Source organism: Arachis hypogaea, chromosome 16, assembly GCF_003086295.3.
Source record: "Arachis hypogaea cultivar Tifrunner chromosome 16, arahy.Tifrunner.gnm2.J5K5, whole genome shotgun sequence".
Taxonomy (NCBI): domain Eukaryota; kingdom Viridiplantae; phylum Streptophyta; class Magnoliopsida; order Fabales; family Fabaceae; genus Arachis; species Arachis hypogaea.
This window is the reverse complement of record NC_092051.1, coordinates 143,315,413-143,342,593: the sequence shown is the minus strand read 5'-3', so window position 1 is coordinate 143,342,593 and position 27,181 is coordinate 143,315,413. Positions and strand designations below refer to the sequence as shown.

Sequence of the window (27,181 nt, the reverse complement as noted above, 5' to 3'; positions counted from 1 at the left end):
TTTTATTTTTAATGTTTAAATTTAAATTTTAGATTTATGATTTTGGATATGTTTCAAAAATATTTTGTGTATTACTTAATAATTTTAGATGTGTTATAATTGAAAAAAAAATCAATTTTTACAAACATACATTTTAATAATTTTAAAAAAGTTAATGTTTAAATAAGTAATGAAAAAATCCAACTAATAATAATAAAAAAATTATTGAAAACTATAGACATTGTGATTTTAATCTTAAACTATCAACATCAAAATCTCTAACACCATCAAGCACTTGCATAAATAAAATCTTCACAATATACGTGGAGGCAATTATGGAAAACAAAAGTAAATTTTTGTTTCCGCAACAAATTTTTTTCTTTTGCATAGTCATTAATTTTTTTTTACTGTGAATTGCTCATTCCAAATTTGCAAACTAAATATTTAGAAGACTAAGTAATTAAGTAGTTCGCATATACTTTTATTTTCGTATTTTAAAATGTAAAAATATTAAAAATGAGAAAAATGTAATTAACAAATAATCAATCAATCAGATGAAATCAGATAGATATTACGAAATCTTTTTTAATTTAGAACAGAATTTATAAACTTAAATAATAATAATAATAATAATAATAATAATAATAATAATAATAATAATAATAATAATAATAATAATAATTGTTAGAAACAAGAGAGAAATTTGAGAAAAGTATTTCTGTGTATTATTCAAATTGATCAAAAGTACAATGTACAAGGGGTATATATAGGTAGGGCTGGCAATGGGTAGGGTAGGGTAGGGTTTGGACCCTACTCTAACCCTACCCGCGGGTTGAGAATCTCTTAACCCTAACCCTACCCGCACCCTAAAATTCTAAACCCTACCCTACCCTACCCTACCCGCAGAAATATCAAATTTTTTTGAAGTAAATATAAAATTCAATCATTTTGAATTTTATACATATTAATAACATAAAAAATAAAAAACTAATGCTCTAAATTACTAAATTAACTAACTAGTTTAGTGGTTGTTCACTTATTGTAAGTCATTACATAAGGGAACTTGTGGGTTTAACTCTCACTTCCTTCACTATAAACCTAATTTTTAAAAAATATGTATTGTATATGAGGTGCGGGTTGGGTAGGGTAGGGTACACCCTAAACCCGTACCCTACCCTACCCGCAGGAATACCCGGACCGTACCCTACCCTACCCGAACGGGTTGGACCGGGTTGGGTACCCGCGGGTAGGGTATGAATTGCCAGCCCTATATATAGGTGCCAGAAGAATCAAAGTAATAAAGGTATAGAATCCTACAATTAATATACAGATATGCCATATAAATATAAACGATACTAACTGATCTAAAATGATTCTAATGATTCTCTAACATCCCCCCTCAAACTCAAGTGGGAGCTAAGGATACCATCTTGAGTTTGAATAACAAAGTCCGGAAACGAGTCGGGTGATGAGTTTTCATGAAGATATCAGCAGTCTGATCTAGTGTACCAACAACAATGAGACGAACAACATCAATAAGGATACGTTGCCGAACAAAATGACAATCAATCTCAATGTGTTTGGTGCGTTCATGAAGGACATCATTATAAGCAATCTGAATAGCACTGTGGTTGTCACAAAAAACATCAGTAGGAGACGACTGAGGAGCACCCAAATCTTCGAGAAGCCAACGAATGGAGATAACCTCAACAGTGGTGTCAGCGAGGGCACGGTACTCAACTTCTGTACTTGATCGAGCAGTGAACGTTTGCTTCTTAGCACGTCAAGAAATGAGAGCGTCGCCAAGAAACAAACAGTAACCAGTAGTAGAACGACGATCAGTGGGATCACCAGCTCAATCAGCATCGGAGTACACCTGAAGGCACAAAGAGGAATGGGCAGAAAAATAAAGGCCATGAAATAGAGTGCCTTTGATGTAGCGAAGAATGCGAAGAACTGCCGCATAGTGAGTAGTCCGAGGAGATGACAAGAACTGGCTAAGTACATGAACTGGATAGGCGATGTCTGGTCGGGTGACAGTTAAGTAGACGAGTCCTCCAACTAGTTGTCGATAGAGAGTAGGATTTTCCAAAATAGTGCCATCCATAGGAGTAAATCAAACATTAGGCTCAAGAGAAGTAGACTCAGTGCAACTATCCGTAATTCCGGCTCGAGCAAGGAGATCTGAAGCATATTTAGCCTGAGAGAGATAGATTCCATGATCAGTGGATATGACTTCTAGACCAAGAAAATAGTTGAGAGAACCAAGATCTTTCATCTCAAAAGTACGCTGAAGGGATGCCTTGAGATCAGAGATACCATCAACATCATCTCCAGTAATGATCATGTCATCAACATACAGAAGCAGAAGAATGACTCCACGTTCACTTTTACGAATAAAGAGAGCATGCTCATGAGGACTGCAAGTGAAACCAAGACCGCATATGGTAGTGCTGAACTTGTCAAACCATTCACGACGAGCTTGCTTAAACCCATAGAGTGCCTTGCGAAGGAGACAAACTTTGCCAGAGGGACAAGGATAACCCAGAGGGGGTTTCATATAGACCTGCTGTTTCAAATCTCCATTAAGAAATACATTCTTCACATCCATCTGACTGAGAGACCATTTTTTGATCGCAGCAATGGCAAGAAGAGCTCGAACAGATGTGAGAGGAGCAACAGGAGCAAAAGTCTCTTCATAGTCAATACCATACTCTTGCGTACAACCCTGAGCAACCAATCGTGCCTTATAACGGTCAATAGAACCATCAGAGCGAGTCTTGATCTTGTATACCCATCTGCTGCCTACAACTTCCTGAGCAGAAGGAGGATCAACCAAATCCCAAGTGTGTGCCTTTTCAAGTGCCTGTATTTCTTCCTGCATTGCTTGTTACCAATGTGGATTTGTGGAGGCTTCTCTGAATGACTTAGGTTCATGTTGATGAAGGATAGTAGAAAAACAATGATAATCAAGAAGATGAGGAGGTGGATTCCTTACCCTAGAAGAACGAGCAGAAGGAGGAGGCATGACAGCAGGAGCAGGATCATCGTCCGGTCTGGAATCATTGGAAGATGGAGAAGGCGGAAGAACAGGAGGCTGTGGAGGGTCACTCGAGATAGAATCTGTAGAATCATCACTAGGAAAAAGATCAACATTGGGGTTAGTAAACAAAGGTGACTGAGTAGTAGGAATTGACTCAAAAGATGAGAACCGAGAAAACATGTGATGCTCCCAGAAGACAACATAACGAGATATACGGACACGTTTAGAGAGAGGATCCCAACAACGATAACCCTTGTGTTCAGTGCCATAACCAAGGAAACAACACATACGAGCCCGAGGTTCAAGTTTACTATGTTCATGAGGCTGAAGAAGAACAAAACATATACAATCGAAAACTCGAAGAGAACTATAATCTGGGGAGGTATGATAAAGACGCTCAAAGGGAGTAACATTACCAAGAATAGAAGAAGGGAGTCTATTAATAACATGGACAGCAGTAAGAACAGCTTCACCCCAAGTACGCTCAGGACACGAAGAAGAAAAAAGCATTGCAAGGACGGAGTCAAGAATGTGACGGTGTTTGCGTTCAGCTCTACCATTTTGTTGAGATGTACTAGGACAAGAAAACTCAGACAAAGTACCCTGTTCTGCAAGAAAGGTTAAGAGTTTGAAATCACGGTATTCCATAGCATTATCACATCTGAAAACCTTAATAACCTTGGAAAACTGAGTTTTAATCATAGTAGCAAAGTTGATATAGATCTGAGGTAACTCATGGCGATTAGTCATCAAATAAACCCAAGTAAAACGGGAATAATCATTAATAAAAATGACAAAGTATCGAGCTCCGCCCATAGAGACAGTGGGAGCGGGGTCCCAAACATCAGAGTGAATGAGATCAAAATGAGAGCAAGCAAGAGATGAATTATTGTGAAAAGATAAAGCAGGTTGTTTGGCAGTTTGGCAAGAAATGCAATCAAAAGATTCATTTGGAACCTGACCTAAAACATCCTGAGACACAAGAGGACGCAGTTTTCTTAAGGAGGTGTGGGCAAGACGTTGATGCCATAAGTGAAGGATAGAGGGAGAAGAAGCAGCACAGAGATTTGGTACAGGAGGAATATGAAGATTCTTGAGTTCAAACAACCTTCCAACCTTACGTCCAGTCCCGATGATTTGTCCCGTCCGAGGATCCTGTACACGACAACCAGAAACAGAAAAAGTGACTTCAAAATCCAGATCAACAAGTTGACCAACTGAAATAAGATTAAAGTTTAATTTGGGAATATAATAAGTATCAGGAAGATTAAGAGTCGACTGGGATATAGAACCCTTGTGTGTTGCGTGCAAGAGGGAACCATTTGCAGTATTGACAAAAGGTCCATTTGTAGTGGTAGACAGAGACGAGAAGAGATTACGCAATGGAGACATGTGATTAAAGTATCCCGAGTCAAAATACCATTTAGAATTACCTGGAGGGGTCGAAAGAGCAGCAGGGGTATTACCAGAAAGGGAGAGAAGACGTTGAAGAAGAGACGCAATATCAGATAGAGAGACAGGAGACGAGTTGAGAGGAGCAGTGGTGGTAGATTCAAGAGTGGTATCAACAGTAGAAGCAGGTGCAGGACGTGGTGGGCAAGTAGGACAGGTAGTAATCAAATGTCCCGAGAGCTTGCAATAATGACAAAACAGTTGTGCACAATGGTAGCTAATATGACCTTTTTGGTGGCATGTGCAATATTCAACAGAGGGACAGCCGGAGAACGAGTGCCCAAAACGGTTACAGTTGCGACAGAAGGTACCTTTTCTATCTGTGGCAGCAAAAACATCTGACTTTTCCATAATAGTAGTCACAGAGATCAAGGAGAGGAGAGAAAACTGCAATTTTGGAGCAGAAAATGAGGAAACGGATGGCAAAATCGGAAAGAGCTCACCAAAAAACCTTAGGGAGGGTCCCACTGTCTGACATGTCAGTGGCCACGTCAGATGCCACGTCAGCTGCTTCGTCAGCAGAGAAAGACACGTGGCAACACGCGATAGGAGGAAGGAGATGCGTCAGCGTTGACGCTGGCACGGAGCTGGCAGCGGGTTGGAGAACGCGGGTCGGTCCGGGTTGGGTCGGACGCGGTCTGGGCGGATCAGCGTGGATGCTGGCGACGACACGTGGCGCTGTCTGGGACCGTTGATCCTGGGCGTGGATCCAACGGTTCTGGATGGCGTCTGGGGAGAGAAAACCTGAAGCGGTGACCGAACTTCTGGCGGCGCGTGAGGGCGCATCTAGCGGCGGTAGGCGGCGAGGTCGGCGGCGTTGGAAAGCTTGCAACGAGTAGAAGATGAAGGTGGCGGCGGTGACGAACCAAGGCTTCAGGAAGAAGTCGAAAACGAAGGACAAAGTACTGCCGGTGAAACAAGATAAAGGAGGTAGAAACCAATTATTTCTGAAAAAAAAAATAACCTAAGCTCTTGATACCATGTTAGAAACAAGAGAGAAATATGAGAAAAGTGTTTCTGTGTATTATTCAGATTGATCAAAAGTACAATGTACAAGGGGTATATATAAGTGCCAGAAGAATCAAAGTAATAAAGGTATAGAATCCTACAATTAATATACAGATATGCCAAATAAATATAAACGATACTAACTGATCTAAAATGATTCTAATGATTCTCTAATGATTCTCTAACAATAATAATAATAATAAGTATAAAGTAGTAAATTTACCTGCAGAAGAGTAATACTCTTGAATTAAATTTTTTATAAAGAACGTGAGAGAGAAGAACGTATAAGAAAGAGAGAGAAGAACGTACATAGAAAATGAAAAAATCATAAAATTGGTAGGAAATTAGAAAAATTTTAGTATTTAAAATTTAAATTAATTTTAATTATCAACATATTTATCTATAAACTAAAAATGTGTTTTAATTAAAATTTAATTAAATAATATTATTTGAATTAAAAAACTGATCAAAAAGTGAAAATTAAAGGACAACTAGCATTTTTCATCTTAAAACCCACTATTTTGTATATATAATTTTTAACATTTAATCCTAAATATATTTTCTTGTCTTTTAATTTTTATATTTGTATCATATTTCAACCATGAAACGACCACTTAAGAACCCTAAAAATTTTCTCCAGGAATACTTTAGTATATGTGCATCCAGCTGGAGTTGACATTGATTGATATAACTAATATAGGGTGATGCCTTCGAAATCTCTAGAAAACATACATGTGTAATATATAGTGGTGTTGTAAATGCAAATTGGCTATATAGCCTTCCCAATTATGAAACATAGTTTTCAAGCTCTTAAATTCTGTGGGCTATATACAAGAGGAGCATGTGGAAGATTCTAGTGCTGCTTTACTTTAATTCCCTTTGATGATTCTCATACATAAAGTTTGTTGATGCCTCAAGGAATTTTTAGTCATTGTACCACCAAAATTTTTAATTTGTTTTTTTTTTCTTGTTCTTCTTAATTAAATGAAATGTTAGGTTGGTTTCTTTCACTAAAAAAGGAATTGGAATTGGAATTTAAAATCTTGCTGAGTATGATATATGTCCTCCAAAATTCAAACAATTGTTCAAGCTGACATCTGAAATTATAAGCATCCTAGCTAACTATGATGTATAAGAAAATTAAGAATGAAGTAGAGAATTTACTATATATGTGCTACCTAAGATATCAAGTTAGAGGAGAAAATATAGTTCAACTTCAAGGCAGGGATTTAGTTAAAAAATAATTTCAATAATTTTAGAAATATTTATTAATGTCGGTGTGTTTGTTAGGATTAGTTTAGGGTTTTTATTTTGTTATGCTTTCAATTTTAAATTTAAACCCCAAATTCTAACAAAAGCTAAACCTTAAAAGCTAAAAGTTGAAATCATAACAAATTGAAGGAGCACAGTGATCAAGCCTATATGGGATTTTCTTATGCTTTCATTTTTTTTTTTTTTCTTTTTGGCTTTTAGTGAAGGAGTGACTGATCTAGTGAGAGTGAAAATGAAATTTTTTGGCTAAAAACCTATTAATCACCTTTTCTGATATCTTTTATAATAAAAAGGATTAGGTTAGCGGCAAACAGTAATTCACAAAAGAAAAAAAAGTATAATTTAGGATTTGGCTTGAAGATTTATAATTTAGAATTTAAAAATTAAAATAAATAAAATAATATTAGAAAAATTTGACTCATATTAGCTAGAAAAAATTAATTCCCTAGTATTGTTCTTTGTAAATAAAGAAGCCTATTATAGATGCCTACCATGCTATATAAATGTGAGAGACAATTAACAAACCATGTCATAGCCCAACCAAATGAACCAAAGCCAAATACAAATATAGGTTTCACAAATAGGGTTTAGAAGATGAAGTTATAAATTGAAATAGAAATCAAATAAGGTAAAAACCTAACTGATGAACTTAATTATTTTTTTCACCTCCATTTATTAATTATTAAAAAAAAATTGTTATGTGTAAATATTAACAAATACAAATGTGTCAAAGAACTTTATTTTGGATGGGGGTGTGGATCCCACCCTACTTAGGTTTCATCCATCAACCACACATCAATTTTCCTCTCCAAAACATTTTCCTTCATGGCTTCATGCCTTACAAGGAAAGTATGCTTTTGGTACTTACTAAGTTGATTGGCTAAAACATTATATTTTTGGTTCTAAAATTTAGTTGTTTTACTTTTTATATCTTGTGCTCATTTTTATTAACTTAATTCCTCTTTATTGATCCCTCACCACTCACAAGGCTAAAAATAAATAAATATCTTTCACTAATAAGTGCATGCAACTTTAACATTTATATGATGGGCTACAGTGAAGCAAATAAGGACCACAGTCACATCTTTCACTCAAATTTTATTGCATGATTGTGGATCTATGCACGTGTCCGAATGAGAATAACTATGTGCTGTATGCAACGAAAATGATCTCGAAAAATTAATAATTATAGTAAAAAAAAAAAAAAAAATCCTTATATCTAAAATACTAAAACTAGTTAAAAAAAAATAAAGCCAAAGTGGAAAGTGTAGGGATAATAGAATGTACGTATAATAAGTTGGCGCCTAATAAGTTTGGTACCACAAAGAATTTAGAATTTTTTTTTTTTGGACAATTATTATTTAGGTTTGTCACTTGTGTTATAGGTAGGTCTATATCAATTGGACTTTGTTGTTTACATAAAGAGGGACATAGAGCAATGTAACAATGACCCTTTGGAGGGACAAAGCCATGCACACGATTTTGCTTTGTTTCTCCAATTCTTCAGCTTCAGAAAAATTGAGGACCACCATTAATGGCATGGTCAAGTCTCATAGTAGTTATGATGTTGAAATAATATGGATTCACACAGTCACACTACTACTACTATATGCCACAGTGCCAGATTAGGATATTCAAATCATGATATCATATAGTTTATGAAATTTTTTCTATAGCTTTTATAAAGATATTTAAAATCTTCTAAAATAATTAATTAGTGGTTACTAATAAAGGAATTCAGAAGATAGACTAAGTTTGAAGCGAATTTTAATTTATCTACTAGGATAAAAAGATTCGAATACTGAAAACTCTTTTAATTGATGTGCTATGTCTCAAGATTTAGGGTTTCCTACAATAATTAAGAATGAGAATATAAGTTTACCTTAAGTTTAAGTATTCTGTTGGTCTCTATAATTTTATTAAAATTTTAATTAGACATTTATATTTTTTTTCTTTTTAATTGAAATTCTATATTACTTTTTATTTTGTAATTAGATTTCTTTATGTGAAAAATAGTAAAATGATTAGGATATTTTTCCCAAAATACATGCAGTTAAATATCTAATTAGATTTTTAATTATGAATACCTTCAATTTGGATAGAAATATTCAGTTAATTTTAATCTTTTTTATACTCGAAAAAATCTAATTATAAAATTAAAAATAGTATAACAATTTAATTAAAAAAATATAAAAATTTAATTACAAATTCGATAAACTATAAAAATCAACAGAATAATTAAACCAATACATAATAATACATCCCTTAATTAGTATGTGGTGGTGTATATGGAGGACCATAAAACCCTACAAGGGCCATGTGATGCCATGTGAGCAACTTATATGATTTAAACAACAACAAAAAATTCTGCTTCCTAAGGTAACAGAATGGAAGGTATACTCATAGGACATTGACAACAATAACCGAATGAATTGAAACTCCCTTCATATGTATGCATCAATGTGGTCCTCTTATTATCAACATTTGAGGACATAAGGGCCCCAATCATTTCTGAAGTGACTTAATTTCTCAAAGGTTCATCTATTATTTGAGGTTAGGATCTACTAAGCCGAAAACTTTTATGGATTACAATCATCTATAATTATGAGCTTATCATTGGCTAATCATCTTAACCCATCAAGGACCAGTTACATAAACAGTAAGTGTGGGTATATATTCTTCTTTTTTTTCTTATTCTTTTTTAATTTAGTTACGTGTGAACGTGTCTATGTGTCTTTAATTGTCAGAACCATGGTTTGATAGTTAAAAAGGCACTCGTATAAAATATATATAATATATATACTTGTTTATTTATTTGTTTAGAATTTTTACTTTTTTTTTTAAGGAGAAACAAATTTTACACAGTGAAACATACAAAAAGACATAAATATAAAATTTAGTAATTTTTATGTTATTTTTGGCATAGCTGTCAATAATTTGCACCATTTTTTAGAATAACAAAACGACTTAGTAACACAATCTGTCACATCTGTTGTTTTGTTCTAAAAAATAAACTCATTTCTACACAACTAAATATTTCATATAACTAAAAAGAATTCGACTAATTATATTTTTCACATGTCTTTTCTCGAAAGCATAGAATTTTTACTTTTACTACTCTAAGACTCTTTATTCACATTTTATATTTGATGTCATCTTTCTTTAATAGGGGTGAACGCGGATCGAATTGGATATGGTCAAAATTTCGATCCGATCCGCACTAAAATCATCGGATCGGATCGGATCCAATATCCGCAGTTTTTTAGTTTGGATCCAATCCGATCCGCATATTTGCAGATCAAATCGGATATTGGATATATCTGCAAAACACAAAAATATTTTTAAAAACTTATTTTTATTAAAAAAATATCAATAAAATTTATTTTTTCTATTTTTTTAAATATGTTTACTCTTAAAATAATATTAAACATACTTTTCTTAAATAATAAATTAAAATAATACAACATATATGATAATTATTAGTTGAAATAAAACATAAAAAAATATTTAGTTATTTATTTATTTATGCGGATACGCAGATATGCGGATACCTACACAAAATCCGCAATCCGATCCGATTAGTGTGCGGATTTGATCCGATCTGATCTGATAGCCTTGTGGATCGGATCCATATCCGCAATTTTCGATTCGGATTCGGATAAACACCGCAGATATGCAGATCGAATCCGATTCATGAACACCCCTACTATTTAAAGCTTGATTAATTCTTAAATTTATATATTCAGACACATTAATTAATTGATGTAACACATGTTAACAACTAATTGACAAGTAGCACTTTTCTAGGATAAATCAAGAAATGAAACTACAGAGGTAGATCAAATAATGTTTCATATAATAGTAATTGGCATGCCTTTTTTGTCCAAAAAAAGTAAGAACTAAATTATATTGTAAATAACTAATTAAGGGTATTTTAAAAATTGATATTGGCATCAAATGAGAGTTTTTTTTTTTTCCCTCAACAAACTTTTTCAGTGTTAAAGAAAACAGATTAAAGTCACCAAAAAAAAAAAAAGAAAACAGATTAAAATAAAGAGTGGAAAGGGAACTTCAAAAATTTTCAAATAAACGTTAGAAGTTGATTGTAATGAGTTATAAGATTTTGGTAGAATCATCACTATAAAAGCTAATTCATATATATGGTGAGAGAGTCCAAAACTTTATAAAACTCTTTCTCAATCTTTTGTGGTATGAGATTCTGCCCCTCGAATTACAAGAACTTGAAAGAACTGTTACCACAAAAACTAACTCATTCGGTGAAAGAGTTCAAAGCCTTATAAAATTATTTTTCAGGTGCTAACTCTTTGACATAGGACTTATTTACAGCAATTTGGTCCATAAAATAAACTCATAATATAGATGACAAATAACATGTATAAAGATGCTTCATAAAATTTTAGAGTTAAAAAAAAAAGTAAATAGTAATATTTTTAAACATTTGAAGTGAATATAATTTTAATGTATGTAGTGCCCGTATTTTATCATGTTAAAAATTTTAATATATCTCTATATATGTATTTGTTTTACATAGAATATTCACGTCATTAATTTTACTATTTCATAAGATATTTATTTTGTGATTGTTTCGTGTCTAACTTTTTACCACCAACAAATATTAGAATTAGTGGTTACCTTTTCACTAACAAATTAAATATCCCATAGTGGTTAAAATTCTATAAAAGAAAAAGAGAAAAAAGACATTTGTTTTCACAACAAAATTGCTAGAGAGTACATTCACCTAATCCTATCATCTTGGTGTGATTGGCTTAGCGGCAGGAAAAAGACAACATATTTAATTTTCTTATCCAATTATCTTCATTGGATATTGTGGTCCGTATTCTGATCGATCATTGTGGCAAATTAATTAATTTTGGCCTTCTTACACTACACCACATTCGACAAATAGCAGCAGTTATATATAGAATTAGCAGCAGTTTTTAACCGCTGTCAAACGAATAACAGCGGTTAATATATCCGCTAAAAGATAGCGTACGACTAAATCGTTAGCGACAGTTAATAATAACCGCTAGTATAATCGCTGCTACCTGCTAACGATGAAAAAAAAATTATTCCATACATATATAAGGAGATTAAATGATTAATTCACCTTATCAAACTTCAGCTCATCATGTATATATTATCATAATTTCAATTGGATTTTAAGGATTTTCTGTTCACTAGGGAATTTTATCATGTATTGTGGTGAGGCATGTCTTAACCCTAAATTGGAATAATGATCATTTCCCTCAACTACTTCAATTTTCATTATGAAAGTGACTTTGAATAATACGAAAAATTAAAATGAATACGTATATATATATTGGAAAGAGTGACAGTAAAATATATGTATAATTATTTAATAATAACGTTTATCATAAGTGTATTTTATGATTAAAATAATACTAATTTTATTGTAAAGATAAAATCTTTCAATACTATTCTTTTTATTCACAATTTTTAATGTTCAAGAAGACATTAACTCTCCCAAGCAAATAATAAATTAAAATGTCACATTCAAATTTTGTTGATAAAAAAGTTGAATTGAAATGATTTTATCTTTATTATCAATTTTTTTGAGTTATAATAAATAAATTAATTATATGAAGAAAGAACTAATAATAAACAAAAAAATAAGAATTGAAATAAAAAACAATGAATTGAAATTGAAAATAAAAAAAAATAAGTTGAAATTGAATACAAAGAACTTTTTTTTTTATTTTTTACTTAATTTTTTGATACAACAAGAAAGGGATTCTTCAATCTAATTTATCCATACTATAGTTTGAAAATTGAATCGAAGAGACTCACTCAACTTTTTACTCAATTTCTCGATGTAATAAGAGAGAGACTCACTGATGAACATTATTTGTCTATACCATGATTTTATTACGAAACTAAAAAGTATTTTGACATTCCTCTAATAACTTAATATGATCTACAATAATTTACGAAGTATTTGTAACATCTTATTAGATTAATAAAAAATTAAAATTCTAAGTCTACAAACATAAAATTTAATTTAATAACTAAATAAATAAAATTAAAATATATCAAATTAAATTAAATATTTTAAAAATATAATCTAATAACTTTTAAATAATATTTAAATTTTTTTATCACAAATATTTTAAGTACGTATCATATTAGAATCTAAATTAATAAGTATTAACTAGATAGGTGATAAATAACAATTAAAATAAAATAAAATACTTGGAATGAAAACTTTTCACGACAACTAAATAATATATGACGAAGAATCTGGAAATGGAATATGTTGAAAGAATATATAAGAAAGAGTAAGAGAGCTAGCTAATTATTAGCTGTCACTCCCAGATTCCTTACTTCGTACATCAAAAGATATTCATATAAAAAATAGAAATTAGCTAACCCATTTTTTTAAAAATGAAAATGTTCAAAAAAATGATCGTATCATATAGTATACGACTATACGGTATATTAGCAAACTTCATCTATAGCATCCTCTTTTGCTTTTTATCTAATTTATTTTTGTATATGTCAAGTGTTAATTTAGCATTAGTGATTATATAGGTTGTTCTTGTCGGCCACACACACACATAAAGAAAAGAATAATATACTTATAATATATATGTTGTTCTTCTATTTTATATGGCATCAAATCATCAACTAAATACGCAAGAAGGTTACGAGATAATTGATGGCAACTACGTACTATACTTAACAATTTAGAACCGTACTTCTCTCTCTTTTCCTTTTTTATATAGTATAGAAGCATGAACTTTAATTTAAGGCTTTATGTACCTAACCCTAGAGATGTAGCATTTGATTCTTGTTATGAAATAACTAGAAAAGAAAGAAATAATGGAATAATTAGATGTGTTTCTTTCTGTGTTAGAATTATATGTTTCTTATATCCTTCTATTTTAAAATATAAAATTTTGTATTAAAACATTAGCAATATTAGTTTTTTTTTAATCTATAATTCCCTCCTTTATATATTTTTGTCCTTTTTAAAAAATAAAAAATAATCAAATACTACCTAACTATTAGTCCTTTTTTTATTCCAAATAGGTATTTATTTTGAGGTGTTTATCTAAAATCAGTACCATATTTAGTACCATATTTTGAGTCTAAACGTGAGGTCTAAATGCTTAGCAAATTTTTTGATATTCTTACCTAAGTGATGGTAAACATATCTGTAAAAGATTCTAATATTTTAGTTAGTAAAAATTCTAATAAATTTATAGTAGAATTGAATTAAAAAATATTTAAATATTAAAATATTAATAGAATAATAAATAAAAAATTACTTTAAATAATTATGGATGATTATTCTCTTAATTGAGAAGTTATCCCATATTTAGACCGAATTGTAGGATAGCAGTCCAGTTTGAGAGCTAAATGCTATTTGATACTTGATAGAATCTAAATTGAAGTGTTCTAACTCCAAGTATGAACAATGCTCCCAAAAGCCAACATAATAAATAATTGCTAATTTAAAGTAATAATGTGGTTGAATAATATATCTTATATATCCAAGCAAATATTTGATTTGTCCCTTATATTTTTTCACTACTAAAAAAATTATTTTTAGCAGTAATAAAAATAGTCGTATTTAGCTGTCTTATATTTTGTCGCTAAAAAGTTTTAGCGACAATTATACAATTGCTAATAAAAAAAATTTAATAACCGTAAAAAATATATATTAAATAAAATATATAATGACGGTTATGTTATTGTCATTAAAAAATTGTTATTAAAAGTAATTTTTATTGTAGTGTTTATTTATTAAGAGAAAATTAAATAATACAATCACTTGGGTATGTATTAATTAAATTCATTAAATAATTTTTTTTCTCATGTTTAAAATGAGCCCTATTTCTTAGAGTAGTCGAAAAACCCCAACATGCATAATAAATTTGACCAAACAAACCTAACAAACAAAAGTACCTAAAAAACTTGCATTGTCCAATTATTCCCAATGATGAGTGCCCCCAATGCAACATCTTAAGGTAACCCCACTTTGTTCACGTGGACATCTCGTGATATACGTGGGAACACAATGCAACTTTTTTATTTAATTGACTTTGTATAATAATGTTGTGCGTATAGTAGAGATGCCATTTTTCTTTATTATTTCCTAAAATAAATATTGGGTTCCCTACATACATATGAAAAAGGCTACCCAAAAGCAAGGCCTACATCAATTTTAAACCATAAAGATTCCCCCAAAACTAAGAATATAGTTAATAGAAAATTAAAATAGTTTATAAGCATATAATAAGTTTAATACATAATCTTATTAGAACCTCAAAAGTTAATAGTGGCTAGCCTTCATTAATAATAATTGATATTATTAATAAAATAGTAAAGTTCACCTTTTCTTTATAAATATGTTTAAAAAGTTTGTATAAAAAATTATATATATACAAGCTAAGAATCTATCAAAAACTTTTAATAATAATAATGAAAAACCCATATAATTTTTTTTTCATGTTTCATTTAATCTTGGAGTAGCAGTCCTCCCTAGCTACTTAATTCTCATTTTCTTCTTTAAAGACATAACAAGGGAAACTCATAAACCCTAATTCTACTTTCTTCATTTACAAAATTAAAAGAAGGAATCTCTTAAGAGAATTAAAACATAACGAACCATGTCCATGGCTAGTTCTTGGATACCCTTAAATGAAAATCAGTACCGCGGCGGATTAGTCCTTAACCTGCCGAGTTAGGAAATACCGTGTTCATGGCTACATCTTGTGCCCTAAATTAAATGACACCCTATGTATGTACAGTTGTATATACTCATATGTACATTTATTATTAAAAACATTATAGGCCCCATAATATCTAGATTCTATACCAAAGTGAAACATACCCCAATAAACTTTCAACTCCCTCTTCCACTTCAACTCCAAGAGTATTTTCCTTTTGTTTTATTTGCCCCCATCCCCTTTAGCTTTTTGGCACATATATATACCCTTCCTCCCTCCCTCCATTCCTCAACATTCAACAACCAAAAATCAAACCATAACGCACACAAAGAAACCTACTTTTCTTTCAACAACACAACAAAACATGTCTGGGGTTTGGGTGTTCAACAATGGTGTGTTCCGTTTGGTTGAGAACCCACAAGCAGGAGGCTCATCAGATGGGAGGCATGGAAAGAGGAAGGTGTTGGTGCACTTGCCAAGTGGTGAAGTTGTTTCTTCATACACCTTCCTTGAACAAATCTTGATTGGGTTGGGTTGGGAGAGGTACTATGATGGTGATCCTGACCTCTACCAATTCCACAAACACTCCTCCATTGACCTAATTTCACTCCCCAAGGACTTCTCTAAGTTCAACTCCATCAATATGTATGATATCGTCATCAAGAACCCCAATGTCTTCCATGTTAGAGACAAGTGATGATCCATAATGAATTACAATGGCTGACAGACAGACAGTCTGACAGCCAGACAGATAGATGATACGACGATCATCTATCTATATGATCTCCTTAATGGCTACATATATATAGATAGTAGCTCTTCTCATCCTTTCTTCTTCTTCTTTTTTTGTTCTTGCTTGTTGCTTCAATGTTATTGTGTGTGAGAGTGTTTTTCCTCTCCCTTTTTCAATTTCCCTTATCATTAGGGCTATTATTATGTTAATTTTCATATATATAAGTATGTATGTTTCTTTCTTTGAACCATGCTTGTGGATGCTTGTGTTATAGTTGTGTGCTCCTATGGCTAGAGGATTATGGCAATAACACTAGTAACTTATTAATTAAGGTATGTAGTAGTTGATTTGTTTTTGTGCCATCTGTATCATAAAGAAATAATTTAGATGATATTTGATGGTGTTTTATTTTAGTGCATATATATGTGCTTGAGAAATGCATGATTATGTAAGATATTGTATGATTTCCAATAATATTTTGTGCATTTCATGAAATTCCCAGTTCTTAATTAACTCTCCTTCTACATCTTCTTCACAATGCTTAACTAATTTACTTACTTAGGAAGTTGGGAGTTCAAAACATTAACAAGAGAGAGTGTGAGTGAATTGAGAGAATATATATCTCCAAATTCTATTAATTAATTAATTAATTAATTAATGTTTTGGCATTTATAATAAGAATACTATAGGAAAGGCCAATTCAGTACACAAAGGTTTCTGTGTGATTGAAGATTATTGGCTGAATTGAGGGGAACAGAAGAAAAAAGATTTGAGTTTTTAATAAGCATGTTCTTTGTCAGTTATATATCATATATGCATTATTTTTTTGGTGACTATATCATATATGCATTAGAACATTTAGAAGGGTAGTTAAGGGAATTAATTAATTTATCACATGGCTTCTTTTTCTTGCTCACAGGTTAATTAACTAACACATGAAACAAAAGTGAGAATGTTTCTGGAATATATAGAATGACTAATAATCATTTAGACATTGTAGAGTATATAAAAGAAATAAATATAAATGCATATTTTTTTAAAATAATTTATAAGTAGGATTATTGTAGAGTATGAAACAAACATGATCTGTTTTCTAGAAGTACATAATTTTATTAAATTAATTAACAATATATAGTTATATACTAACAAAAAGATTCAATCATGAAATGTTCGGGGAAGAAAAAATTCTTGTAAAAATAGTTTTATTTGCTTCCTCGTACACCTCTAGAAGGCCATAAGAATGTCTGCTGAAGAAGAACTAACTCATAGTGAGTTTGAAAGGGCAAAAGAGACAAAACAAGTCTCCGATCAAAAAATAAATAAATAAAATAAAAGAGATAAAACAAGTCATCCAATAAGATTGTAACTGTTACTGAAATTGAAAGATGGATCCCACAGCCAATGATATATCCCAAATATGTGGTACACACATCTATATTCCCTATATCTAAAAAAATAAAAAATAAAAAACTACAAATCATATATAAATAAACAAAACTAGCTTCAATCTAGTATTTAAAATTAAAAAACATATATATTAACGTTTCTAATACTTGAGAAATTTAATTAAATTAAAATTAAATTTAAATAAAAGAATAATAAATAGAAAAAATATAATTATCCAGTTATCCAATGATTTAGGATATAAATATTTGACTCACGTGTAACGACAAGTGAAAAGTGAGGAGAAGGGGATGGGCCTTCACGTGAGCCTTATTGTGAAAACCTCAGTCATTTTCTGTGCCTCACTTGCCACGTGCTTCCCATAGAATCTGCATTTTTTTATTTTTATTTTTTTGGATTCCAGGAATCTGTATAACTGTATTTGAAAACGATATCTCATCCACTTATTTACCAAATACCAAGAGGGAAAAAAAATAATATAAAAAAGAAATCTCATCCATTTTCATTATATCCAGGAAAAAAAAAAGGTGTTTGAATCCATGTTTTCCCCAATGTTCGGAAGTACATAATGTAAAACATAGGGTATCCCCATTATAACAACAAATCTTCATGTCCTAAATATTTTTAGGTATTATTTTAGGATTTAGGGTTTAAATTTTATTTTCATATTATTAATATTTATACTTAAAATTCACAATTTTATTCTTAGCTCTAAAAAAGGCTTTTAAATTAAACGGATTAAAGAGATAAATGAAATTGAATATATATATAACTAAAAAAGGTACTTTTCGAACCAAATAAAGCCCAAAATTCCATTCCATATTTAAAGAAGAACGGAAAAAGAAAAATCACTATTGCAAGTTGTAGAACAACTTGTTCAGCTCTCTCTACCTTTATAAAAGGAGCACCTTCCTTCCAATTTGTGATGAGAAAAAAGGAAAGAAAAGAAAAAAGAGAGGAAAAGCTTTTGCAGGAAAAATTAGAAGAAACAGAGAGAAGGAAATATTAAAAATCAAGAGGCATTGCCAACGAGACTATGAGAAAAGACCAATCCACAGGTATGACAGAATAAACCAAACATTTTGATAACATATCTTGCTTCAATTCATGTTATATATGTGCATATTTATGTGAAGTTTGTGTTGTTCTAAATGAAATAGGCACACTAACATTACTCACTCAAAATTTAGAAGATTATGGATATTATATTAGACCTTGTTTCAATTTTCATTTCATGTCATGTGTACATGTTTAAATGAACTTAGTCTAAGTTCTGGAACAAAAGAATATAATGCAACAAATGAAAATCATACAAGAAGAAAGAATCAAAGAGAAGGCAGAGATCTATCTTCTGTTGTTTATTAACAAATCAAAATTAAATACAATAAAACTTTGCAACAGCAACTAGAACCCTTCACTAATCATTAGAACCATCGCATCACTCAAATTTTCATCATTTTCTTCTTTGAAAAAGAATAATAATAATAATAATATTGCCCTTCTTACTTTTATTATGTACACCACAAAATGTTGGGGATAATAAAACTTCATTCTACCAGGATTATTTTCTGATTAATTTAACATGATTGACTCAAGAGTCAAAACAACCATAGAATGGAAACTATTACTACAGCTAAAGAAAACAGCAAAACTAGAAAAAACAACAAATCAGTAATCACCCAAAATATAACTATATCCAACCTAAACATCAGATCCTGCTACTATAATTTTCTCACATGATAAAACTTTAGTGGATTACCTTCTGCATTGCGATCAGGAGCTACAAAATCTTTAGTTTTTCCTTTTTCACCTTTCAATTGTTCTACATATTTTAAGTTACATCAGCTGCATTATCATTACAATGCCGATGTCAATGCATTTGGCGCTGCAATGATGATTGCAATTACAAACCACAATTTAAATGCTCTATAGTTATCTTACTTACCACTGCAAGTTACTCCATGCTTCTCATTATTCAAGAACAAATTTCTCACTGGCCTCAAATACCTTGCTGAGCTCAAAATTTCCCTTCATCCAAGATTGTATTTGTTGTTGAGACTGAGTTTTCACTTCAATCAGTGTTACTTTACTCAACCCATTTTTTCAAGACCTGTATTCTGCTATAAATAGCTATTGTTTCAGATTCAATAATCAATCTGCAAGTTCATCTTGATGAATTCAAACGCTATGCAATCTTGATCCCTTCCAGTTACCAATGTCAACTGCCAACAACATTGCAGTTTGTTTCTGGTCTATAGCTAGCTAACACAGGGCCACCATACACAAGAACAAATCCATATATAAATTAATGGAGACATCAGGCACTGAACTTTGGAGCCTCGTTCAGAAGTTTATGAATTTAATTATTTTGTAAACATCTTATTCTGTAAAGTTCCTGCACTTTGTTTGGCTACCCCCATCGTATGTTCATCTGATATTAGTATCTTACACAGAGCACGCTCTCGTCCTCTCTAGTGTGACGATCTTGAATTTGACCAGTCCATCTTTTCTGTTGAGTTTAAATAAGAAACCATTCCAGCAAGGCAGCAATGGGTTAAGGCACCTCCTTATATTCTTATAATGTGCTGGGGTTCTGTCTAAATAAATATGCTTCTTAGTTTTCTTGTTATCTACTGCCCCAATGAATTATAACTGTGAAAGTTCCTGATTTGTTGAATCTCCATGTCTAACTATCTTGAACTAACAAATAATAATAATAATAATAATGTTTAGACGTTTTCTTTTTCAAAATCAACTATGTCGCTAAGTCTCTAACTGCCATTGGACACAGCAATAATAAAGCAACCTCTCAAGCCAAATAGAAAACCCACAGGCAGAAAGCTATATATAAAAAATGACTAAAATTAACACGCTCACATACACGGTTTCTTTTTTTGTGGCAACTGTATAAACAGTTTCTGTTTTCACTTTGGGACAGTGTAGAAACCGTGCCAAGCTCAGATTTCTGTCTATGTTAGGATTTATTTAATTATTTTATTAGAAAAAACATTGAAAAAAATAATTCCACCAAAAATAAGACTTTAATTCTAATAAATTGCACAAGATGGTATTAAAAAAGTTATGAAAACTGCTCAAAAGCAATGAGTTCCTTCAAATAAGCATCCAGGATGGAATGCTTCAGTATAGGGATGCTTTTGTATGCTCAAGTTACTATGTCAATATCAGTATTAAAAAAAAATACACGCCTAAAACATTTGGCAATAACAACCGAACAAGATTATGTCCATATACTAGTTCACAATTCTTAAATAGCTTACCGATGATTTTTAATAAAATTATCTAAGAAACCATCAGGAATTTGCACCACTGATCAAGTAATTCATATGATAAAGCATACAATAGGTTAATTTATCCATAAGCATATCTACACTATCTAGAAACCTAAAAAGGTAAAATAGACCAACATCAGCATCAGTGATTCATGTCCTGATTACCCAGCTCAAGCATCAAGCTTGTTTGTAATGGTAGTCATCTATGGTGGAGTACACTAAACCATCATCTCCCAGAGTCTTTAAAGACAACCTGGCATCATAAACAGCTTCAAGTTAATATGCGATTGGAATGCAGATTAGAAGAAAACAAGTACATAGAAGAGTACAAAAAATACATGATCTTGTCCATTGGAAGCTTAAGTTCTCGAGATAGTTCATTGACATGTATTCCTCGTTCATCTGACCTGCAATTTAGAATCATATTGAAGTCTTTCAGCGTCATGTGTACTCTACAATGAGCAATTAACATAAACTAAACCTTGTTCACTAGGTGGAATCTACTACAAGCATCAAACATATCATAACTCATATATGCCCTATTATAGATCATATTTGTGATTAGCCCTATCACAGAGTAGTCAACAATCCTAAATTTATTGAAACCAGTAATTGGAAAGATTCTAAAAAAATTACAAATATGAAAGTTTGGTTGTATAACTCACATGTCTGAATGCTGTTGCAGATAGTCCATAACCAATTTATCACAATCCTTGAGTCCATCCACACTATACTGAGCATACCCCTGAGCAGGAGGGAAATCATATCATAAATCTAATCAAACTAAACAAGTACTATAGCAACTGGAGTGTCAAATGTCATACTGGATTAGATGAAGGTTCCTGTGAACCATTCGATGCATTTTTGACAGGAGTGATCAAAGATGAGCCTGATGAAGGATTTGCAGGAGTGATTCCTTCTGCCTGAAATACATATAAAAAAATTGTAAATTATTATGAATTATTATGTATATACAAAGGAATGATGTATGAGAGTGCACACAATTCTCAAATTATCATATTCTTGAAAGTCTATGCAGTCTAAACTGCTATAATACTACGATCAAACAGAAAATAGACTAGCAGAATAGAAAAACCATGCCTACCTTTACTTTGGTGTGGAGGTGATTATGTATGCAATCAATAAAGTGAAATGAGATCTCATCAAAATTTGTCACAGGCCTGTTAAAATCACCACAAACAAGATAAGCATCGTACAAGCCAATACACCAAACTGGCATGTTACAAATATGAAAAATTCTGCCAGTGATTAAAACATAGATTGTATTTATGCCACACAACAAGGTAAAATGCCATAAAAACATAGACCTTAAACTAGCAGATCAATTTTCCAAATATGCAAATCCATCAAATAGACTAAACTACCAAGATTCAACCCAAAGTTCTACATTTGCAAAATAAATAAATAAACATGAGGACACTAATCACAATCAACAACACATCTAAAATCAAAGTTCCAAGACAAAACCATCAAAGAGTTTTGAACAACATGCATCATATAATCCCAGTAAGACAATCTGAAATAAACTAAAAAAACTACCAAAAACTAAGCTACTTTACTCACATGATTGTAAAGGCACTCAATCAGACAACACAACATAAATAATGCCAAATCATCTTTAAGACTAAAATCAGTAAACACATTCTGTAAGGAATGGTGACAGCCCACCATCAATTCATTCATATCAACTAGTCAACTACAAATGAAAAGGAAGTGAAAAAAAATCTCAAAACTTAAACAATTAACAGCAGAAGCTGAGACAAACATAATCAAGAGGTCCTCAGCTAGCATTAACTTGCATACACATTCAGTGCTTTTTAATATTTGTATAATTTTTTTTTTAAACATTAACTTTAAATATAACTTTATCCAGCAAAGTCAAACACAACCAATAGAAAGTAACTGCTAGTTCTGATATACCCATTAATGAAACATCTTTAAGCAGCCATGACTAAATGCAGTCCAGGAAAACTGCACCCTAATGTAGATTAATAATGAATTCCTAGCTCACTGGGAACACCTGCTGATTGGCAAGAACTCTAGACATCCAAATCAAAGCAACTAACAGCTGCAGGTGATGCCTAAATGAAGTCAGTAATCAGTGTAATCTTTTACTGAATTCAACGGTTGAGACTTGGGCTCAAATGCTTTGGGTCTCTCTTGCAATCCTGCTATATATTAAGGGCCTAAGCAATTGGATCAATTTTAGTGATCATCCAATAATAATATTTTTTATTTTCCACATATTTAGCCTTCAGTTAGGCATTCTGTGAAACTACATTTTGCACGCAACAAACTAACATAGTAAATCTAAAAAGTAAACCATGGCACAATTGATCATAGCATACAACAAATGGATCTAGCACACATGCCTGACTGAGAAGACAACAAGCTGCTTCACGCCTTGAAAGCTTTTCAAGTGGCCATATACACGAACGTACATACCATCCCTGTCATTAAATAATTTGATAAGGTAAGAGATAACAGATGCAGATAGAGACTATGCATGTTGCTAATAAGCACTTTAACATCCAAAGTTAAGAACTTACTGTACTTCTTCCATTTCTTTGGTGTCAAAAGCCTCATTTACCCTAGCCACATCATCAACAAGAAAGTCAAACTCTTTTCAGCTCTCCAAAATACATCGCCTCATATAGTCAAGTTCACAAAAGCCACTAGCACATGTATTAACATTTATTTTAGATAGAGATTAGAAAATTAGAACTTACCATCTTCGGCATTTGATTCGTCCAGTTCCATCATCCAAAACAAAATTAACATCAGTGGTTCTCTCAGCTTTCTCAAACATCATTCCAACCAATGTAACCTGAATACACAGGGTCAAAATAGTACAAAATAAGATAAATTTATTCTGTCCTTCCAAGATCCGATTTTAAACTACACACTTGTAACCAAAAAAATTTACCGTAAAAATCACCAGGAGAAAAACAAATCCAAATTCATACATTTTTTATTAAAATTTGTGTATCAGACAGATAAAATAGCACAGCAGCAGCTAAAACCTTACATTGTTTACATCAATACCGTTAATCACAAAATTCGATTTTTCATCACCAGAATGAGTAGCTTCACTTATCTGCTTCACTGTCACCGGAATCAAACCCTGAGTTTCACGGCTCTGTAAAAAAAATTAAAACTTAAAAAAGTCAAAATAGGTCGAAACCACAAAAAAAGGGGTTAGTCAAGAGATTTAACAAGCGAAAACACAATAATACTGCACAGTATTTCATTACCAACAATCTTTCAAAAGGTAAAGTTGCAATTAAGCTTTCGATGCAAACCAAAACACTTTCTCCTTGTTATTATTTTCCCCTAATTTAGCCCTTTTTTTTTTCTACGATGATTTCCTCTTCAGAGAAAAACCGAAAACTTTGAGAAAAGAGAAGGAGAATAGAAGTGAGAGAAAGAAGAGTTTACTTTCGCGGGGGAAGGGGATGAATCATTGAGGTTGGTGGATTGGGATGCCATGAAACCGCCGCCGGAGAAGGCGGTGGTGGCGTCGAACTGGGAGCCTGAGAACATCTTCAAAAACCCTAGAAAGAGAAAGATAGCAGAAACGAAGAGAGAAGAGTGAAGAAACTGAGAACGCGATGCGAATAGATGAAGTGTTCAAAAAGGGAAATGGGTGCGTTGTTTTTATTTTTTGGTTTTTCCCGCCAATAATGCTTCCATTTTTCCCGCCGTTTGGGTTTCCTTCTTTTAACTCTCTCTTGTCCGATACTCCGATCAGATCTATCTACTGAATCTTTTGTTTGATGCCCTTTTCTTAAAATGAATAAACTACTATTTTATCCTAAGAAAACCCAATTCCAAAAAAAATGAAAAAAAAAATCTCTTAATTCTTCACATATTATTATTTTTCATTTATTCTACACAATTTTATTATATACTTTTTTTTATCAAAGATAAGAGACTCGAATCCGCAATTTTTTAATTGAGTATGGAGAGACTTTTTTTTTTGTGAAAAAGGGGGTCAAAGACCCCAAAAAACAGAAAAGAAATAGAAACTAACAAGAGCCTCTCGGCCTTAGAGAACCATAACTATCTAACCAAAGAGAATTTCTAACGTCAGGAGGCGGAGTATCAAACAGATGAAGATCAAGAGGAAGATGCTGTCCTTTCTTGGCAAGAGTGTCAGCTACAGTATTCGCTTCTCTCAGAGTTTGCTTCCATTCAACCTTATAAATGCCATTTGAATTATAACTTATTAGCAATTTTATCATGTACTTATTGGGACAGAGAGTTTTAAACTATTATTAATAAGATATTTACACAACATAAGAAATAATGGATAACGTGTATAGGTTAGATTCATTTCATAAGTAATAAAAACTTATTAGAAAAATATTAGTAATTTGAGTTCATGGCATATATAGATAAAATATTATAATATAATTTGTTTAAACGATAAATCACTAAAAATGTACCTGAATTATTTTTGTACTGATAAAAATGTTTTTGAATTTTGTTGTCGATAAAAATGTCCTTAAATTATTTAAAAATGTGATAAAAATATCCAAAAAATATTATTTTTTATAAATAATAAACGACTTTTATATTTGACAAACTGTTTATTTATTTAATCCAAAATTTTATAAGAATATTTAGATAACTATTTAAAAAATACACAAAAAATCGAATAAAAATTTGATTTCTAGATTTTTTTTTAAAGTATTATCAATTGTTGACACAAAAAATATACATAGCAAAAAATACCAAATTTTAAGGATAAAAATATTTTATTTTTCTAACAATGTTTGCAAAAAACACATTAAATTTAATTTTTAAAGTATTTTTTTGAGAATGTATATTTAATATTGGACATTTTTATCATGTTTTTAAATAATTTAAAGATATTTTTGTCGATAATAAAATTCAAAAATATTTATGTTAGCACCGAAATAATTTGAGTACATTTTTGGTGGTTTATCCTTTGTTTAAAAGAAGAAGGGTAAACTACCAAAAATAAAATGCAGTCAAATAATTTTTCTATCGACAAAAATGTACTCAAATAATTTAGAAAAATACGATAAAAATATCCAACATCAAATATGTATTTCTTTTAAAATATTTTAGAGATTTAATTTTGATGCAGTTTTTTTCAAACATGGTTAGAAAAATGAAAAAATTTTATTCTTAAAATTTCATGATTTTTCGCTAAATATATATTTTTTGTGATTTTTTTTAAAGTATTATTGGTTGTTGACAAAAAAATAAAAATATATATATACTTAGTAAAAAAATTACCAAATTTTAAGGATAAAAATATCTTATTTTTCTAATCCTATTTACAAAAAATGCATCAAAATTCAATTTTTAAATCATTTTCTGAAAATATACATTTAATGTTAGACATTTTCGTGGCTAATTTTTTTTTTGTTATGGAGGAGGGGCAAGTGTTGTGCTAGGTTATGGAATGAGGGGGTGCTACACCGAAATGTGGGACAGTTTTTGGCTCAGCTTTGGTAGGAAGAAATCGGACCCTCCGAGTTCTTTGTTTTGAAAATTTTGTAAGCAAATCGGAGGGTCCGTTTTGTGTGTAGTATACGAAATTCACCTAGAACAAATCGGACCGTGCGATATGTCCTCACCAAAACGGATGGTCCGTTTTCTTTGTTGGTTTTTTTTTTTGTTTTATTTGGTTATACTAGTCCCTGGGTCCGATTTGTGCGTATGAGAAATTTTTTTCAATTTACAGGAAATCGAAGGGTCCGAGTTCTCATCAACAACTCGCAGGGTCCGATTACTGTGTCTCTGACGTCACAACCCGGTAAAGCTCCCCTCCTCTCCATATCCGCATTCTATACTATCGTTGCCTCCATAATAAAATTAATTTGCGCATTTTCGTCCCATTTTTAAATTATTTAAGGACATTTTTGTTAATAACAAAGTGCATTTTTATCAACAACAAAATTATTTGAGTAAATTTTTTGTGGTTTATCCAAAAAAGGAATAAAGCATATATTTAACTTTAATTTCTAAAAATTTTGAATTTTATACTTAGAATTATTGACAATGTTCACGTTTTATTTATTTATTTATTTATTTATTTATTTTTTGCAAGGTGGTACCATTATTTCTTGAATCAAACTCTTTTTAAGTAAGAAAATTGATAAAGTAAAAATACAAGTATTATAACCACTTTTGAATTAAAATAGTCCAATTTATATATGATAGAAGATACAAATTTAATAAAACAGCTTAGGCTCACAATAAAAAAAAAAAGGGACAATGATCTCTCCCT

At 31.3% G+C, this 27,181-nt stretch overlaps 2 protein-coding genes across 2 annotated transcripts; one reads left to right on the top strand and one right to left on the bottom strand.

Annotated features, from left to right (window-relative positions):
* The first annotated feature begins 15,687 nt into the window (after positions 1-15,687).
* Positions 15,688-16,696, top strand: LOC112754139 (flowering-promoting factor 1-like protein 2). The gene has a single exon (XM_025801725.3). The coding sequence runs from the start codon at positions 15,833-15,835 to the stop codon at positions 16,163-16,165; it is 333 nt and encodes a 110-aa protein (XP_025657510.1). The 5' UTR covers positions 15,688-15,832; the 3' UTR covers positions 16,166-16,696.
* Positions 16,697-20,645: 3,949 nt separating this feature from the next.
* Positions 20,646-24,496, bottom strand: LOC112755488 (replication protein A 32 kDa subunit A). Its single transcript, XM_025803614.3, has 10 exons — positions 24,355-24,496; positions 23,945-24,055; positions 23,646-23,743; positions 23,466-23,507; positions 23,289-23,366; positions 22,001-22,076; positions 21,720-21,818; positions 21,561-21,640; positions 21,234-21,302; positions 20,646-21,148 (listed from the first exon to the last, which is right to left on the bottom strand). The coding sequence occupies exons 1-10, from the start codon at positions 24,457-24,459 to the stop codon at positions 21,073-21,075; spliced, it is 834 nt and encodes a 277-aa protein (XP_025659399.1). The 5' UTR covers positions 24,460-24,496; the 3' UTR covers positions 20,646-21,072.
* Positions 24,497-27,181: the final 2,685 nt, after the last annotated feature.

Bases quoted from the DNA above. Each gene is read 5' to 3' on its own strand.
- LOC112755488 (XM_025803614.3), bottom strand. From the start codon at position 24,459: ATGTTCTCAGGCTCCCAGTTCGACGCCACCACCGCCTTCTCCGGCGGC. The intron at 23,744-23,944 runs GTAAGGTTTTAG...CTGTGTATTCAG, and splicing joins ACGGTATTGATGTAAACAAT to GTTACATTGGTTGGAATGAT. The intron at 21,641-21,719 runs GTATGACATTTG...CCTCCTGCTCAG, and splicing joins AGGAACCTTCATCTAATCCA to GGGTATGCTCAGTATAGTGT.
- LOC112754139 (XM_025801725.3), top strand. From the start codon at position 15,833: ATGTCTGGGGTTTGGGTGTTCAACAATGGTGTGTTCCGTTTGGTTGAG.